Here is a 19,505-nt window from a genome sequence, read left to right on the forward strand (position 1 = left end):
TCTATAATATGCTCATGAAACAGTTTTCAAAGTTGCAGATGTGTTGTGTATCCTCCCCCTCTTAAGTGTCTTAATAGCACTTGAATTTTTGAAGCATATGAATGCACATCATCTTCTTTCAACTTATCTGAAACACATTCTCTTTGAAAAACTCAAACAATAGGGATAAATACGTCTGTGGGTTCTCTCTTAATTTTTTTATATGGATTTCTCCTGAGTACCAAATTATTCAACAGCTTCTAACACTCCCTTTGAGGATATTAAGAACACTACCAACGTCAAAATCTGTTAGTCTCTGGTGACTGTTCCAGCTTGATTTTTGTTTTTTAAACAGACCCAGCACTTAATTCTTCTTATGCTTTCTAATAGCCACTAGTCTTTTAATCTACACACCAAGCTAAGCATGAATTCCCTTTTAAAGGTCACCTTGCTCGTCTGTCTAATATTATCACACCAAAATAAAAAAATAATGTATTTTTTTAACATACACATTTATCAAACCCTTCCAATTGCTTTGATTTCACACAGAACATCTCAAGCGATTTGGGTGAACCAGCTATCAAAGACAAGACTCCTACTCGTGTGGCATGTCTGAGCCCACTGCTGTCAAAGTAGCATCAGTGTTTATGCTGATCAGATCTTGATTGAAAGGTTAATAGGGCGCCTAGTAATAAACAACTGTTTCCTCAAAAGAAAAGTACTATTAACACATTTAAAATGTTTTAAATTCCCTCGGTATCCCTTCCTAATGTTCTTTAGTTAATCTTAATTTCTTAGCTTTTGGAATACATTCATAATTCTCTAAAAGATGCCTGGGGAGAAATCTTCTGACCTGACAGCTTTAAAAAGAAATTTAAAAACTCAAACAAGTGTAGGCTTCCTGGCTTAACTGTAGGACCTTTAAAATGAAGGAAATAAAGCCAACACCTCTTATTATAAAACTCCCACTGAACCACCAGACTAGTCTTCATTTTCAAAGTGAAGTAGCTGCTTTTTCAGGCTATAAATTTTCAACCCGAATTTTACCAGATTTTAATGACTAATGAGCTCAGAAAAGAAACTACAGAAAAAAGTCCTTTTAGATCTGTACAATACACAGAATTTACTGGTATTCGTATAGAAAGGTTAATAGTTTTTGTATAATACCCTCTCGTGACAGTTGTATTTTCTCGTCAGTGGAGAAAAAAAGACAGTCCATCCTCATGTATGGACGCTGTTGGAGGCATAAATATGAATGTGATTCACTAGGGAGTACTGATGTGAAACATTACAAACTAGCATCTCAAGAAAGGATGAGCACCTACAGAGGTCACAATGAAACTAAACAGCCTTTCAATTAATTTCTTACACATCACACTTCAAGACAAGGGAAACAATAGGTACTGAAAAAAAACATTTTAATTAACCAAAATTATCAGCATCCTGCTGGATTTTGCAAGTGCCTGTGTTTTCCAAGGTTTCGGTGCTGCTACTTCAGACAGGTGGGTTCTGAATATCAAGACTTAAAAAGAGAAAGACAATCATCAAAATGTGAATACCCCCGACACGGGTATGCACAGATCTCCATGGGTAGACCTTCACTTAGCCATATTTTATCCTTCTTTCTGCTGTGTAAGCACCACTCTTCACAAGTGGAAAAGCCAGCCCTGATGGAGTGAATCCAGATTCCATTGGGAGTAACAGCCCCTTAAATCTTCCGCCTGCTCTGATATAAGTCTTTAGCCATTTGGCAAGGATGACAAGGCCATAAACTTAATGCTTCTTCGTGGGGACTTCAAAAGGAAAGCCACTACTGTGGAAGATTTGTTACTTAACAAAATAAAAAGGAATGGCTCTGTCGACATTAAGATAATGTTAAAAAGTCTTTATAATATGGAAGAATTATAACAAACACTGGTGAAATTAATTTACCACCTAATGCTGTATTTGGACTCTAATTTGAGAAGTAGTGCCAGAAGACTGCAAAGTCCAGTTTTCCTCATGAAAAGCCACACAGAAATTGTTGAACGATAGAGTAGCCAATTTTTAACAAGGTGATAGATCCAGGACAGTTTAATGGAGAAATAGAGCCCAGTCATTCAAATGGAGGTTTATATTTTTTCACAACAATGTTAAGGCTTCAGAGAAGAATTAATCAGTATCTTACCTGATTTCTAATGTTGGTCGTATCTGTGAACATCAAGGGCCCAATTCTCATTTACACTTAAGCTATTTTACACCATTCTGGAAGTGCAAAAGGGCCTTAAAGTGGATGCAAATTTAATTTATACCCACTACTAGGCCCTTTGCATTGCCAGAGTGATGTAAAGTGGCCTTAGTGTAAATGAGAATTGGGTCCCAAGAGACCTAACTTTATAGGAATGAGAGATTATAGAGAAACCATGTTTTCTAAGGGCACTAAATATAAAAAAAATGTACTCCACCGATATTATTAGTTAGCTATTGCTGTGCCACTACTGCAAGAATTTGAGAATATCTATCAACTGATTTCCTAAAAAGGCCTCATTATCTCTGCATTATGAAAAGATAGTGACTAATCTACAGGAAGCCTGGGTTGACTTCCAATATTCTCCAAGGTGCAACAGAGTAGTCACACTAGCTTCTCTTTAGTATCTCGCTTTCCAACAGGAACTTGCTCATACAATTCAAGCTGGGAGCCAGAGCAATTCTGGGCTGATATTGCCACACAGTGCTTCACAGACAGCAGATTTATATGTAGTGATATCAATAGTTGTCCAACGGAGAAGGTCACTTGGTCCCTTTCTCATAGTGAGAGAACGATGTCACTCTGGCTCACACCTCCTGGTACTGACAAAATAGTTGTCCTGGTGACTTTCAAACTAGCTCTGGAATCCTGGGATGTATCAGGGCAAAAATGATAACTCTGATTTGACCTGTCTTGATTGTTTTTACTAACTTGATTTCCCGGATTGAAAGGACAGTGTGTTCTCATGGAGTGCCACATCTTTTAGTTTTAAATATTCTCCAAATAATCTCTGAAAGGACAAGATTGCAGTCGCTAATCCCCCCTTCTTGTCCCCTCATCACACAAATCCAATCCTGCTGCAGAGCAAGAGGAGGTCCCTATCTACAATAAAATAATCCTATTTCATTAAATCCTGTGCCTCATTATACAGAACATTTGCCCAGATACACTTTAGTCTGTGCAGTGCATCTGTGAAAGTAGGGAGCTCTATGATCCTTCTAATATAGCTCTTAAAATTAATATACAATAGAATAGACTCAGAGGCCCAACTAATATGCTGTAGGTTATGTGGTTTCCCACCCAGTAAATTTCTCTAGCATAGCTTTACAGGCCAATATACCACCTTGCCTCTCCACCCCTTCTAAAGGATCAAAAAACTCCTGCAATAGCTAAAACAATCCTAAGGGATAATGGCCACGTTGGCAATTTGTGAAGCTTTGCCAGGTTTTTAGTCATGGAAAATTATGTTGCTCTTTGTGACTTAACTTTCCATGAGAACAGGGCAATGCCCTTCTTGTTCTGTTTGTTGGTCTGTGTTTGGACATACCGAGCTCTGGTAACAAGCAGATCAGACTGTTAGACTCTCCTGGACATTTCTAATGCCAACCTCAATCAGAGATTTGAGGATGCTTCTCGCCATGAAGGATACATTTTTCCGGTTTTGTATTTGTGACAATTAGGGACTGAATTCTTGGCATGGTAGCCTCAAGATCTAATTCCGTATTTGCATACTCTACAGCCTTCACTGGGGTTACACCCACTTACACTAGGACTGAATTTGGGAATCTATCTTCCTGTTACATCTTTCACAACAATAATACCTTGAATATCACTACCACATAGTGCTGTTTTTGGTCCATCCTGCATCCCACAGAAAACATATTAATGGCTAACATTTCCTAAAAAGTCTAATTGATTTAGGAGCCTAGGTACCATTTTCAAGTCACTTGGGAACCCTAATCCCACTAACTTTCAATGAGACTTTAGACTTCTAAGTGCCTAAGTAATTTTTGACAATGAGTCTAAGGAGTTTTTGAAATTTTTGCCCTACAAACCTAACTTCACAGAGATATGGTTGTATTAATCTCCTTTACCTTAGAACAGAAAATAGACTGGCAATCCAAAGAGGTATGTACAAGCCAGTGGGAATCAAGCTATTAATATCATGCTAGGTAACTGACTGTTTTTACCTGAGTAGGAATACCCATCAGTACAAACTAGTACACCTCTATCCCGTGTGGCAGAGCTCTGACCTTGTCCCCGTGGGTCCTGCGCTTCTAGGCGGTATATGCTAGCCTCAGTGGCTCTCTGTGACCCTCCACATAGCCCTTCTCTCTCTAGGGCCAGGGTTACAGTCTAATGAGCCCTTTTCATCATAAGCCAGCAAGGAGGTTGGTGAGAGAACTCCCACAGTCTCTGTTGTCCCTAGGGCTTGTTTTAGAACAGTTTAGCCTCCTGTCCTGACAGGGGCCTGACTTCCCCTCCCAGGAGGTGTTCCTGTAGTGGTAGGTTGGGGGGAACCCGGGCCCGCCCTCTACTCCGGGTTCCGGCCCAGGGACCCTAATGGTAGCAGCTGTTGGTAGCCAACCTTTCACTGCCAGAGTTGCTACATTTCCCTGGGCCACTTCCCCATAGCTGTCCTGCGTCTCCCTTCTTCACCCTTACCTTAGGGCTCCCTTATCAATAACTTGAGGGTGTCTTCATTAACCAGCCCTTCAGCCGCACTTCCTCTCCTCTGGCTCCCTGGCTCTCCTCTGCCTGACTGGAGTGAGCCCTTTTTATAGTATCAGCGGGGCCTTAATTAGAGTCAGGTGGTCACATTAGCTTAATGGCCTCACCTGACTCTTGGCAGGTTAATTGGAGTCAGGTGTTCTCATTAGCCTGGAGCAGCCCCTGCTCAGGGAACAGAAAACTGTTAATCCAGTGGCCAGTATATCTGCCTTCTGCTATTCTGCTGGCCTGGGTCTATCACATATCCCTCCCCCCTGCTCAACACCAAGGGGTTGGGCAGCTTGGGACGCCAAACAGTGTACGCGTGATAAGCCATCGGCATTGCCATGGCGACTCCCCGCTCTGTGCTCTATGCGGAACTGGAAAGGTTGGAGGGATAAAAACCACCTGGTTACCCTTGTGTTCTTTTCCTTGTTCCGTTGCATCCATTGAAGAGGGGCATGGTCAGTCACAAGGATAAATCTGCGCCCCAGCAGGTAATAACGTAACATTTCCATGGCCCATTTTACGGCGAGGCACTCTCTCTCTACTACTGCATATTTTTGTTCCCTCGGAAGGAGTTTCCTACTGAGGTAGAGAATTGGGTGTTCCTCCTCCCCAACCATCTGCGACAGGATGGCCCCTAACCCTACCTCGGATGCATCTGTCTGTAGGACGAAGTCCTTGGTGAAATCTGGGGCTATCAATACGGGGTTACTGCAGAGGGCAGTCCGTAGGTCCGCGAATGCCCTCTCTGCTGCATCGGACCATCTGATTGGATCAGGACCACAGGCCTTCACTAAGTCCGTTAGGGGACTTGCCCTTGTAGCAAAATGGGGGATGAAACGCCGGTAATACCCCACCACCCCTAGGAATGCTCGGACCTGCTTCTTACGACTCGGCCGAGGCCAATTTTGGATGGCCTCTAACTTATTCAGTTGGGGTTTTACCAGACCTTTTCCTACCACGTAGCCAAGATATTTGGCCTCCGTGAATCCTACAGCGCACTTAACAGGGTTTGCCGTAAGGCCAGCTCGCCGGAAGGTATCAAGGACCACCCCCACTTTTTCCAAGTGGGTCTCCCAGTCTGGGGTATGAATCACCACGTCATCCAACTAGGCCGCAGCATAACTGGTATGGGGGCGTAATAATTATTACTCTACAGCCAAAATGCTTCTGAAATAAATGTAGTCAAACTTTACTAATTCTGGGTCACTGAGAACGAAAATGATGCTTAAAATTGTTGATTAGCTCTAGTTTTCAAGATATGCTATTGGGTCAGTATATATGACCCTTGACTTGGGAATGGCGGAATGGCGGAGGATAAGTGAGTTATAAAGGGAAGGGATCTCAATTTAAACCAGAAATGAATAAAATGACTGGATCTATGAATAAATCTATGACTGGGTTTGGACAGTACTTGCTTTTTAGGCAAAACAATGAATGATGCAATCTGAAGCTGGTATCGCGTCATACATGATATGAATTGCATCATGTTATTCCTAGAAGTCATGGATGATGCAATCATAACGAAGCTTACATCACTCTGCTGAACAAATTGCCCTATATCAGCTCTAGAAATCATACAGTGTCTTGCTCTCTTATTTGTCAGTGTTTGATTTTGCAAAGGGACACATTTCTGTTTAGCCAAAGTGAGCAGAGATGCCTCGTACTTGTGCGAACAGTGCAGATAACTTCTGCTATGTTTGTGGTGAAGTAACTTTTGCATCACAAAAGCGCAGTATAACCACTATGGTTAAGAAAGCCTATCACCTTTATTTTGGCTGCAAAATTGGAGATCAGGACAAGAGGTGGGCCCCACACATATGCTGCAACACTTGTGCAACAAATCTTCGCCAGTGGTTGAACAGGAAAAGGAAATCTATGCCTTTTGCAGTGCCAATGATTTGGAGAGAGCCAACAGATCATACCAGCAATTGTTACTTCTGCATGGTGCCTCCAGTTGGGAAAGGTGTGTCAAAGAAGAAAAAGTGGACTGTGCGTTATCTAAACATTCCATCAGCTATACGCCCAATACCCCACGGAGAAGGACTGCCGGTTCCTGATGCACCAGAATCATTCTCACTTGAGTCAGACGAGGAAGAGGAAGAGGATGAAACTTCTGGTCCTGAACCATCAATGTCACAGGACCCACATTTTCTCCCATCCTCCTCCTCTGAACCACACCTCATAACACAAGGTGAACTGAATGACCTTGTCAGGGATTTGGAACTACCCAAGAGTAAGGCAGAGCTGTTGGGCTCCAGACTACAGCAGTGGAATCTCCTAGCAGGTGATGTTAGGGTTTCCATGTTCCCTGACCGTCAAAAGGATCTTGTCCCATTCTTCTTCATGGAAGGTGATCTTGTAGCCTGCAACAACATCGATGGTGTGATGGCAGCCCTCAACATCGTTCACGATCCAGATGAGTGGAGACTGTTCATTCATTCATTGAAGACGAGTCTTAAAGCTGTTTTACTGCATAATGGCAATGTTTTGCCATCAATTCCAGTTGGTCATGCAGTCCATATGAAGGAAACCTATGACAACATGAAACAACTTTTGAGGTGCATAAACTATGACCAACATCAGTGGCAGCTTTGTGGCGATTTGAAGGTTGTTGCTCTCTTGCTTGGTCTGCAGACTGGATACACAAAGTACTGCTGTTTTCTCTGCGAATGGGATAGTCGTGCAAGAGATTCCCACTACATCAAGAAAGATTGGCCACTCCGACAGTCATTGGAGCCTGGGAGGAAAAGTGTTCAGCATCCACCACTTGTTGAATCAAGGAAGATTTTGTTACCACCCTTACACATCAAGCTGGGTCTGATGAAGAACTTTGTCAAAGCCACTGACAAAACACAAGCAGCTTTCAAGGACCTCCGTGGAAAAATTCTAAGGTTAAGTGAAGCTAAGATAAAGGAAGGTGTCTTTGTTGGTCCTCAGATTCGTGAACTTCTTCGAGATGATGCATTTGACCATGCACTGCGTGGCAAGGAAAAGACGGCATGGAAAGCCTTCCAGTTAGTGGCAATAAATTTTCTCAGAAACAACAAGGCAGACAACTACAGGTTGTTGGTGGAAAACCTCCTCAAGGTATACAAAAGCCTTGGTTGCAACATGTCACTAAAGATACATTTTTTGCACTCTCATCTAGATTTTTTTCCACCGAACTGCGGAGCAGTGAGCGACGAGCACGGCGAGCGATTTCACCAGGACATTGCAACAATGGAGAAACGCTATCAGGGCAAATTGAGCCCATCAATGCTTGCAGACTATTGCTGGACAGTGACAAGAGATGCTCCATTTAATGAATACAAGAGACAAGCCAAGAAGCGCCGAGTAGACACTGAATAGGACTAACTATGTACAGAATAGTTTTTTGCCTTTTGTTTCATAATAAATTTTATTTATATAACCCTTTTGCTGATTTTTAAAGTGTTACATAAGCAGGACAGGTGAAATATAATCATGTAAAGCAACCATAAACACATGAAAAGACCTAGGTTTACAATTTATGATTAAAACTCTACTATCTACACAATATACATAGACATAAAATGTAAAAACTTAAATATCTTAGAAACAGTAGCCAGTTAAAAATCAATTAAAAATCAGTTGTTTTAATTGTCATATTTGAATTCAGCACATCAAAATACATAATAAATAGCACATTTTATCTCTGAAGCAGATGACTTCTCAAAAATTGTAGACCAGTGTAACTTGTCCATGAGGCGCTGAAAGGTAGCTGGAGCCCCATGTAGTCCAAAGGGAAGGACCGTATATTGGAAGAGACCCTCTGGTGTAGAAAATGCTGTCTTTTCCTTTGCATGTTCGGCTAGGGGAATCTGCCAGTACCCCTTTGTCAAGTCTAAGGTTGTCAAGTACTGGGCATTCCCCAGACGGTCCACTAGTTCATCTATGCGGGGTATAGGGTAGGCATCAAACTGGGATATCTCGTTTAGTCGATGGAAGTCGTTGCAGAACCTCGTGGTGCCATCAGGTTTGGGCACCAACACTATTGGGCTGGACCACTGACTGTGGGATTCTTCGATGATCCCCATCTCCAGCATTTTCCTGACTTCCGCTTTTATTTCCTCCCTTTTGGCTGCTGGCACCCGGTAGGGCCTCATAGTTACTCTGGCCCCAGGGTTTGTGATGATGTGGTGATATGTCCCGGTTGTGCGACCTGGCTTTGTCAAAAATACATCTTGATATTGGGCAACCATCTGAGTTACCTTTCTTCTGGGCTGTCGTTAGATCGGGAGACACCCTCACTTGTTCAGGGTTTTTGTTCCCTGGGTGCAGCTCTTCTTGAACCACTGTGCACGCCTCTCGCGTATGCCATGGTTTCAGAAGGTTGTCGTGGTATATCTACTCTACTTTTCGACGTCCTGGTTGTCACATCTTGTAATTTACTTTCCCTATGGGTTCAACTATTTCATAGGGCCCTTGCCACTGGGCCAACAGCTTACTTTCGGCCGTGGGTACCAGTACCATTACTCGGTCACTGGGTTGAAACTGACGAAGCTTGGCTTGATGGTTGTAGTATGTTCTCTGGGCCTCTTGGGCCTTCTCCAGGTGCTCCCTCACTATGGGAGTGACCCGGGCTATCCGGTCCCTCATCCGTAGTACATGTTCTATTACATTCTTCCCCTCACTGGGTTCCTCCTCCCAAATTTCCTTGGCTATGTCCAGGATGCCTCGGGGGTTGCGTCCATACAACAGCTCAAAGGGGGAGAATCCGGTGGAAGCTTGGGGGACCTCACAGATGGCGAACATGACGTATGGTAGTAGGTTGTCCCAATCTTTCCCATCCTTGCTTACCACCTTTCTTATCATGGCCTTGAGGGTTCGATTAAATCTTTCCACCAGACCATCGGTTTGTGGATGGTAAACCGAGGTCCGCAGGGTCTGGACATGGAGCAGGGAACACAAGTCCTTCATCAACTTGGACATGAATGGTGTTCCCTGGTCTGTGAGGATTTCTTTTGGTAGCCCTACCCGGGCAAAGATTGCCACTAATTCTTTGGCAATGCTCTTGGGAGCTGTGTTTCGTAAGGGGACAGCTTCTGGGTACCTGGTTGCATAGTCTAGGATGACAAGCACATACTGGTGGCCTCGGGTCGTTTTCTCTAGTGGCCCCACAAGATCCATGGCGATTCGCTCGAACGGAACTTCGATGATCGGCAGGGGTACCAGAGGAGCTCTTAGATGTGGACGAGGGCTGTGCAGTTGACATTCGGGGCAAGAGGCACAGTACCGCCGGACGTCTTCATGTACCCCCAGCCAGAAGAACCTGCGTAAGATTCGCACCTGGGTTTTCTCCACTCCCAAGTGCCCTCCAAAAAGGTGACTGTGAGCGAGGCTTAATATTGCCTTCTGGTGTTTCCGGGGGACTAGGAGCTGGTGTACCTCTTGCATTTGCACGACCCGGTATTGGAGATTCCTCTTGATCACAAAATAAGGCCCTGGCCCCCGGGCCTTTCCCTCTATGGGTACCCCATCTATCTCAGCCACCTCCTTCCTGGCGTTCTCGTACCTTGGGTCTTCCACCTGGTCCCATCCAAAAGTCTCTCTCTCTGGGCTTAACAGCCCGAACTCTGAGGGATCTGTCTCTGCCCTCTTGGCTGGCTCCGTGAGGTTGGGGTTGGAAGTGGCTTCTGACCCCTCCTCTGTCTCGGGGCCCTCCCCTTCAGTTGCCCGTGTACGTCTGCCTACACAGGCGACCCTCTATCCTTGTATCAGGATTCGGGTACCCAAGGCCTTGGCCGCCCTTCTTTCTCTTTTGGTCTTCCTGCCTTTCCCTGGGACAGGGAATAGCTCCTGGGACATTTCCGCGAAAAATGGGAGGTGACATTCTACCGCGGAAGCCTCCTGAAGTTCGGGGAGCTCCTCTCCCTCCAATTCCTCCGGTGGGAGCAAGTTTCCAAACCCGGGGAAATCTCTACCTATAAGCACGGGGTATGGGAGGTTTGGGACTACCCCTGCTTTCACCCCGGTGACATTTCCCTGAATTTCAATTTTTACTGGTATTATGGGGTAGTAGCTAACAGTCCCATGGACACAGGTTACCCCCGTATGCTTGGCCTACATTAACTGGCTGCGCTTCACTAATTTACCCGAAATTAGGGTGATAGCACTCCCCGAGTCTACGAGTGCCATGGTTTCTACCCCATTCAACTTTACCTGCCTTGTATATTTATGTGGGGTGACTGCGACCCCTACAATATTGAATAGGCTACATGGGTCTGCCCCGTTCCCCAGGTTACACTGCATTGGCTCTATGACATTGGGGCACTGGGCAGCTATGTGCCCCAACTCCCCGCACCCATAACATCTATAATTGCTTCTAGTCACTCCCCTATCACGTGGGTTACGGGGTTTAGTCCCAGGGTTCCCCCCACTTAGGCCTTCCTCTTCCTTCTGGGTTCCCGACTGGTTTTCGACCTCCCTCTTCTTCCACCTAGGACTTCCTGGGGGTTTGGCCGCCTGACCCGCCGCGGTCGGGGTCGAGTGTTTGATTTGTGAGGGGCCTTCTTTGGGTAGTTCGGTTAATTCCCTGGCTGTCATCCGTCTTTCCACCAATGTGATCATTTCATCGTAGGTGGATGGATCATTCTGGCATACCCATTTGCGGAGATCTGGTGGCAGTCCCCGCATGTAATGGTCTATGACCAAAGTCTCTAAAATCTCCTCTGGGCTGCATGCCTCGGGCCGTAACCACTTCTGAGCGAGGCGTATGAGGTCGAATAGTTGGGACCTTGGAGGTTTGTTCTCCCTGTATTTCCACTCCTGGAACCTCTGGGCCCGTACCGCTGCCATCACCCCGGATCATGCTAGGATCTCTGCCCTCAGCCGGGAATAGTCAGCGGCATCCTCAGTGGGCAGATCAAAGTAGGCCTTCTGGGCCTCTCCATACAAAAAAGGGGCGAGAATGCTGGCCCACTGCTCCAGGGGCCACACCTCACGCTGAGCAGTCCTTTCAAATGAGAGGAGATACGTCTCTATATCATCGTCTGCCGTCATCTTTGGCAGACAACTGGTGGCCCTCAGGGTTCGCGTCCCATTGGACCCACAGGCCTGGGTGGTGAGGATCTTCAGCTGGTCCACAACCTCGCACAGGAGGGCTCGATCTTGGGTCGCCTGGCTCATTAATAATTGGTTGGTTTCCTGCTGTAACCTCATGGACTCCTGTTGCACCATCGCTTGAGCCCGGGTTGCCTCCTGCTGGGCCGTTGTGGCTTGCACCAGTGCTCTCACCACCTCCTCCATGGTGGTACAAACAAAAACCCAAAACCAAAAAACCCCAGTGCACTTTTTTTTTTTTTAGTAAAAACCTCTTTGTTCTGCCACGCTGTGAACAATCACGATCCCACTCCTGACACCAGTTGTGGCAGAGCTCTGACCTTGTCCCCGTGGGTCCTGCGCTTCTAGGCGGTATATGCTAGCCTCAGTGGCTCTCTGTGACCCTCCACATAGCCCTTCTCTCTCTAGGGCCAGGGTTACAGTCTACTGAGCCCTTTTCATCATAAGCCAGCAAGGAAGTTGGTGAGAGAACTCCCACAGTCTCTGTTGTCCCTAGGGCTTGTTTTAGAACAGTTTAGCCTCCTGTCCTGACAGGGGCCTGACTTCCCCTCCCAGGAGGTGTTCCTGTAGTGGTGGGTTGGGGGGAACCCGGGCCCGCCCTCTACTCCGGGTTCCGGCCCAGGGACCCTAATGGTAGCAGCTGTTGGCAGCCAACCTTTCACTACCAGAGTTGCTACATTTCCCTGGGCCACTTCCCCACAGCTCTCCTGCTTTTCCCTTCTTCACCCTTACCTTAGGGCTCCCTTATCAATAACTTGAAGATGTCTTCATTAACCAGCCCTTTAGCCGCACTTCCTCTCCTCTGGCTCCCTGGCTCTCCTCTGCCTGACTGGAGTGAGCCCTTTTTATAGTATCAGCGGGGCCTTAATTAGAGTCAGGTGGTCACATTAGCTTAATGGCCTCACCTGACTCTTGGCAGGTTAATTGGAGTCAGGTGTTCTCATTAGCCTGGAGCAGCCCCTGCTCTGGTCAGTCAGGGAACAGAAAACTGTTAATCCAGTGGCCAGTATATCTGCCTTCTGCTATTCTGCTGTACCCAACTGGCCTGGGTCTATCACACCCGATATTACGTGACCCGATATAACATGAATTCGGATATAACACGGTAAAACAGCACTCCGGGGGGGCGGGGCTGCACACTCCGGTGGATCAAAGCAAGTTCGATATAACGTGGTTTCACCTATAACACGGCAAGATTTTTTGGCTCCCGAGGACAGCGTTATATCGGGGTAGAGGTGTAGTAACAAGCTCAGAAAGACTCCTAAATTAATAGTTATTAAGGACAGAAGGGACCATTAGATCATTTAGTAGGACCTCCTGCATAAAACAGGTCATAGAATTTCAACTAGTTACCCCTGTAATGAGCCCAGTAACTTGTGTTTGATTAAAGCATATCTCAGAAAGTCATCCAATCTTGAGCTGAAGGCTTCAAAAGATGGAAAATCCACCACTTCCCTTTGTAATTTGTTCTAATGGTTAAATTAACTTCAATGTTAAAATGTATGCCTTATTTCTGATTTGAATTTGTCTGGTTTTAACATTCAGGCCTTGGATATGTCTTTCTCCTCTAAGTTAAAGACCCCTTTAATACCTGGTATTTTCTCCCCATGAAGATACTTATAAGTTGTAATCAAGTCACCTCCCAGGCTACTTTTTCATAACTAAACAAATTGAGCTCCTTATCCAGCCGTCAAATCATTTCTGTGATTCTTTGGTGCACCTTCTCCAATTTTTCAATATCTTTTAAAAAATGAAGGCACCAGAACTCGATGCAGTATTCCTGTATTCCTGCCAATGCTGTTTAAAGATTTAAAAATGACCACCCTTCTCCTACTCACTGCTCCCCTGTTTCTATATCCTAGGATCACATTAGAAATTCTTGCACAGGATCACAGGGACCAGTTGCGGTGGTGTTCATCCCCTATGACCTCTAAATCCTTTTCAGAATCATTGCTTCAGAGTCACAGTCCCCCATTCCATACGTGTGGCCTGCATTCCTTATTCCTAGATGTAAGATCCTCCATTTGGCTGTGCTGAAATGCATTTCACTTGAATGGGCCCAGTTTACTGAGCAATCCACATAATTCCATATGACTTTCCAGACCATCTCATTATTTGCCACTAAGCCAATCTTTGTGTCATCTGTAAATTTTATCAGGAGTGATTTTATAGTTACTTCCACCTCACTGACAAAAAATATTGAAATATATTCAAGACAAATCTGTATTCTGAACCATACAAAAACCCAAATGTTAAGGTCACTTTGAAACTTCCCTCTTCCTTATGTTGTTTTCCCCCCCTTTCTGCTATTAGACTGCAAGCTCTCTCTGTTTCCCTCCTGAAAGAAGTTACTCAAAACATAACAATTCCATGAAACGTTCAAGCTCTTTGGGGACACCTCACTCTTTGGGTATGTTCCATCTTCTTCTGTTTGCTTTTGCTTCAGGAGTAACAATAATAATAAAGCGACAAAGAGTCCTGTGGCACCTTATAGATGTATTGGAGCATAAGCTTTTGTGGGTGAATACCCACTTTGTCAGATGTCTCTAGACTGATTCTTGCCTGCATATTTATACCTGCCTCTGGAAATTTCCACTACATGCATCTGACGAAGTGGGTATTCACACACGAAAGCTTATGCTCCAGCATGTCTTTTAGTCTAAAAGGTGCCATAGGACTCTTTGTCGAATAATAATAAAGGTCCACATCCCATGATCTTTACTTGGTTTTTAGTCAGGCTAACACACTCTAGCCTCCAGAGATGGTAGTCTGAAGAAGGACTGAGCCCCATAATTTGATCCATTATTTTTTCCACTAAAATTACCCTAATAAACACTGCTGTAAGCAGTTAGGTTTTTGGAACTAAACTCCAGTTAATAAACTTTTCCCCTTCCAAAAGTAAACCCACTTAACTGGTATTTTTCTTGTACGCGGGTTTATATTATTGAAGTCCTCTCTCAAATGCAAATAGAGATGATCTGATACAAAACATGTAATCTAAGGGTACATCTATACCCAGCCGCTAGTTCGGCGGCTGGCAATCGAACTTCTGGGTTCGACTTATCGCGTCTTGTCTGGACGCGATAAGTCGAACCTGGAAGTGCTCGCTGTCGACTGCGGTACTCCTGCTCGGCGAGAGGAGTACCGCGGAGTCGACGGGGGAGCCTGCCTGCCGCGTCTGGACCGAGGTAAGTTCGAACTAAGGTACTTCGAACTTCAGCTACGTTATTCACGTAGCTGAAGTTGCGTACCTTAGTTCGATTTGGGGGGGTTAGTGTAGACCAAGCCTAAGATTTCTAGATGGGGGAAATAAAGAACAAGGAGATCTGATTCCATGCCACTGATACATGTTGGGTGCCAAATGCCAATGAGGACATGGAGCAATAAAGGGAAGCAATATTTCATAAAAAAGGATAGTTCAGGTAGAAAGAAAATGATTGGTTTATGGTTATTACATTTCCTGAGACTGGCGGAAGTAGGCGGGACAAAAATTGTCCTTAAAGCATAAGGCAGGAAGATTGATAATGGCTCTTATTTAAAAACGTTTGCAAATAAATACTAGGGAGTGTGAAATTTAGCCTAACACTACACCACCCCAGGCAATAGCTCAATTTCCCCTTTCTTTCCAGGCTATCTAGTCACTGGACAATTTGGATCCAGTTTCACAGAATACACCAAGCTGAAAGATACTAGCTTTCTGTCCTTGGACAGCATGTTTATAAAGGTCAAAATTTTTGGATCTGATGAGTAGATGAAATATCCCCCTGCAGAGCAATGAGCATATTAACCATTCAGACAGTAAGGTGGCAATGCTTGTTTCTGTGGCCTTCACTGGAGTGCATGCTGATAACTTCACGGAAGGAACAAGGAACTGTTTTACCACCTTGTTCATTCAGCACACATTTGAAGAAAAAGAAATGTCATGATGGAAAACCGTTCCTTGAGAATCTTCACGTTTAATTGTTACCACAGTATATGATGCTTCTCTGAGATCACTGTATTAGCTACTCTGTGCTACTGCCCACAATGATGAAAGAATGAAGAGGAAGAAATATTTCAACTATAGCAAAGGAGAGAGAATGCTTTTGTGTCTCTGAAACATGGCTGAAAATCTAATTTCACTGAATACCAGGCCAATATACTACTGGTAAATGGACATCTCTTAGCTGCTAATTTTGTGCTATTTTACCTTTCATTAAAAAAAAGTAATTCCAGCTAAACTTAGTTGAACAGCATAAAACTCTTGATATTTTAAAGCTCTTTGAAACAATTACTTTGATGGGAACCCTTGACAGTTAAATGACTTCGTTAAATGAATGTTATAGAAGACACAATGATTTTTGGTGAAATATTGAATTTAACCTCAAATGAGGAAAACCAGTCATAACCACCGTGGGTGCATTTGAATAATAATGTCTTGCTTATAAAGCACAATGGATTTTGTATTTTCTGATAATCAGGCTATTAGCTAGTTAGACCAAGTTGAGATTTCTCGACATTCTTGTTTGGTTTTCACTTTTATTACTGTTTTTTAATCTAGAAAGCAAATAAGGAGGTTTGAACAATTTGTGTGGTATGGTACTTGTACAGCATTTTATTGCAAAGCAATCACATGATGCAAATTAGAATTCATTCCTCATCTTATATATCCCTGCTTGTTTTCTCAGTGGGATTTTTAAGAAGGAAAAAATTCACCCAAAAGACAAACCTGATGCTTACACGGGGCCTGATTTTGTAATCTTTAGTGACAGAAAACTCCTTCGGAAGTTAATGGGCGGTTTTCATGATTAAAGTGACTCAAACAATGTGTATTATTTATTCTACAACATTCTCCACATAGCTATGATTCCCTTTTTTATTCACTTACAAGATGTGAAATGGCATCAGGCTTTACATGTTTTCTCATGACTATCTCAGGGAATCAGTACTGAAATGATAAAACTGTTAGTTCTTTTTTTTTTTATTGCACTACAGCAAGAGAGAGAGAACAAGGTAGTATTCTTGTGATGCTGAAATCCCTCTTATTATAAAACTTTATTTGATGGGGAGGAAAGGAAGCTGAAAACAATTCACTACGAGTACACTTCCCTGTAGGTTTAAAAAGGAAAATGCTGAAGAAATGAGGCTGAAAAATAGGAATGCTATGTATTCAGTTTCTCTGGTGAAATGAGGTGGAATGACTATTTCACAGTAGAAAGGCCATCTACAGACATGAAGGCAATATTTATTGAGAATTACAGCCCTGTTTAAAGCTTTTAATTCCCTTGTCTGACACTGAAAGCATGGGAAAATATTGCAGTTGTAATACTGGAAGCTTGTTAGGAAACGGGAGACTTCAGGTACATAACCAATTGATGAAATGAGATCTTTGTTGGAGTATTAGCCAAACAAGCTAACTGAAGGAATGACAGACTGGTTATGAGATCATGAAATCCCAGTTAGCTCAACTTTCCAGTTTTAGCCTCCTGTTATTTTTATTCCTTTATCCCCAGCAGTTATCCTGCCTCTCCTCTAGGTTTCCCTCCTTCCTCATCTCTCTCATGCCTAAAGCAGTATTGGTGCAGTCTCCTTGGAACACAGCTTGCAGCACACAGCATTCGCCATCACTTTTTACTGATGCAGGTGTTTATTCATGCTAATTTTCTTGGAACCTGCTTCCACTGCATTCCATATCCCCCACAATTAAAGAAACAGATGCTCTGAATAAAGATCTCTTTGGCTTGGTGCAAGAAGTATTCACCCTGAGACATTATTACTTTACAATGTTGGCATGTGCAACTATAGCATATTCAGGGTATACAGCATTTCCCCTCGGATGATGACGATGATGATGGCAGGGGTATTTCAGTCACACAAATAAGAACAGTTAGGGACTTATGCATACAAAGTTAATTATTTTCCCCTGACAATTTTTAGAATGTTTGAAAAACTATACTAGTATCTCTAGATTTAAATGTCAGCAAAGGTTCACTGAACAGGCTGACATGCTATTTCATGTGGGGAAAAGAAACTGCTTTTAATCTCATTTTTACTCTAGATTCCCAGCTAATGAATCTGGGGATCCTGAAGTCTGCATTTACTAAGAGACATCTGCCGCACATATAGGCTGGCCCTTTGCAGCTCCATAAAACATAGGTGAAAGAGTTAGCCTGGTTTCTTACATCTGTTGTGCAACAATGACAAATCTCCATATACTCACAGATGTAGAAATATTCCCGGCCTGGCCTGAACTCAAATCCTAGTGAGAAGGGAGTGAAGAGCTGGAATTTTTCTGAGAACTTCAATGGTCCATTCGGGGAATGAGGCCGATTGCATTCCCACCTCTTGAATCCTTTGGAGGTGTGATCGCAGGAGCTATAGCCATCAAAGTTCACCATGTAAAGAACGTAGCGTTCAGTCTTATCTTCTGGCACTGAATCTTCATAGTGAGGGCAGTACACATCCAAATAATCATTGATGCAGACATCAATGTGGTAGTCACCCCTTTGGAATCTAAAATTAAATGAAACATGAAGACAAAAGATAGAGTTAACTCAGGATACTTAGTTACAGATTTCTCTTTCTAGGATGATAATGTCATTACTTCCACTTCATTTCAGTTCAGTCACATCATTCACTTTTCAAAATAATCCTGGCCAAATTCACTCCTGGTGTAAATGGATGCTACTCTGTTGACATCAGCAGAGTAGCACCTGCTTATGCAGTACCATGATCATTCACACTTTTATTCCTTCAGCCTGTAGAATTATCTTCTTGCTAATGTACACTAAGTTAAAGTATATTTTCTCCTGTGGTTTTCTGAAGTTTTTTTTTTTATTTAAAATTAAGCAAAAAGAGGAAAAGAAAGAGAAAATGCACTAGGTTCACCAAATCAGTCTCACTATACACATCAACACAGACACAGACGCACACAAAATCACCAATCCCCACCAAATCCAGCAGTAATCACTTCTGTGCTACAAGATGATTTGGCTAAAAGTACTTAAATTGACTACAGCAGCACAACTACGTTTACTTTTTCTTCATTACTGGCAACACTTTGTCAAGATGGAAGAAAAGCCTGGATTGCTTTTTAAAGATATTTGAAAAGCAGTGTAACTCCGCTGCCAAAGTACACAGAGGAGATATTGCTATGTTCAGATAAAAGGATTCTGGGGTATGAATTATCAGCACTCAGCCTAACCTGACAGTTCTGAATGAGAGCCAGATGAGAAATGTAGTGCAAGGCAGTGGCCCAGATGCACTCCTTTATATTATTATTACTAAAGATTCTTTAGACATTCAAAGGAGGAGGTTTAGCACATGTCACTTACTTTGCCTTTCTAATGCCTGGCATGATTTGTGGAAGAAACTATGAGAAGAAATTCAACACCTCCACGTGAGCCCACCCTGATACATTTAAAGATTCCACAAACCAACATCTGTAAGTCTGTCAATGGATGTGAACTTCCCCTAGGGCAACTAGTGCAACCAAACACTGACCCATTCCACTTCAGGCTGACTGCTCATCACTACTTGTGGCTTCTTTCTTTGACTGCTACAGTTGTCAAGTGCACCACAGAATGATAAAGGGATAATGACAGGTTTAACTATAGTGCTTCTTTTCAGCTGAAGGGCATATTTTAAATACCTGACGAGCTTGAAATCTGCCACCTGGGTCCTTCTACCTAATTTCAGAGAGAAGCAATGATCTGCTGGTCCTCCAAGGAAATATTCAGAG

The 19,505-nt window shown here is 43.6% G+C and overlaps 1 protein-coding gene across 2 annotated transcripts in view; it reads right to left on the minus strand.

The window, feature by feature from the left end:
* The window catches only part of EFNA5 (ephrin A5), a 276,966-nt gene that overhangs the window by 33,474 nt on the left and 223,987 nt on the right, over window positions 1-19,505 (minus strand). For both annotated transcript variants that reach the window (XM_065406825.1, XM_065406824.1), the window contains exon 2: window positions 17,985-18,277. In XM_065406825.1, the coding sequence (XP_065262897.1) occupies window positions 17,985-18,277 (293 nt within the window). The remainder of the gene's footprint in view (window positions 1-17,984; window positions 18,278-19,505) is intronic.

This window comes from Emys orbicularis, chromosome 6, assembly GCF_028017835.1.
Source record: "Emys orbicularis isolate rEmyOrb1 chromosome 6, rEmyOrb1.hap1, whole genome shotgun sequence".
NCBI classification, from domain to species: Eukaryota; Metazoa; Chordata; order Testudines; family Emydidae; genus Emys; species Emys orbicularis.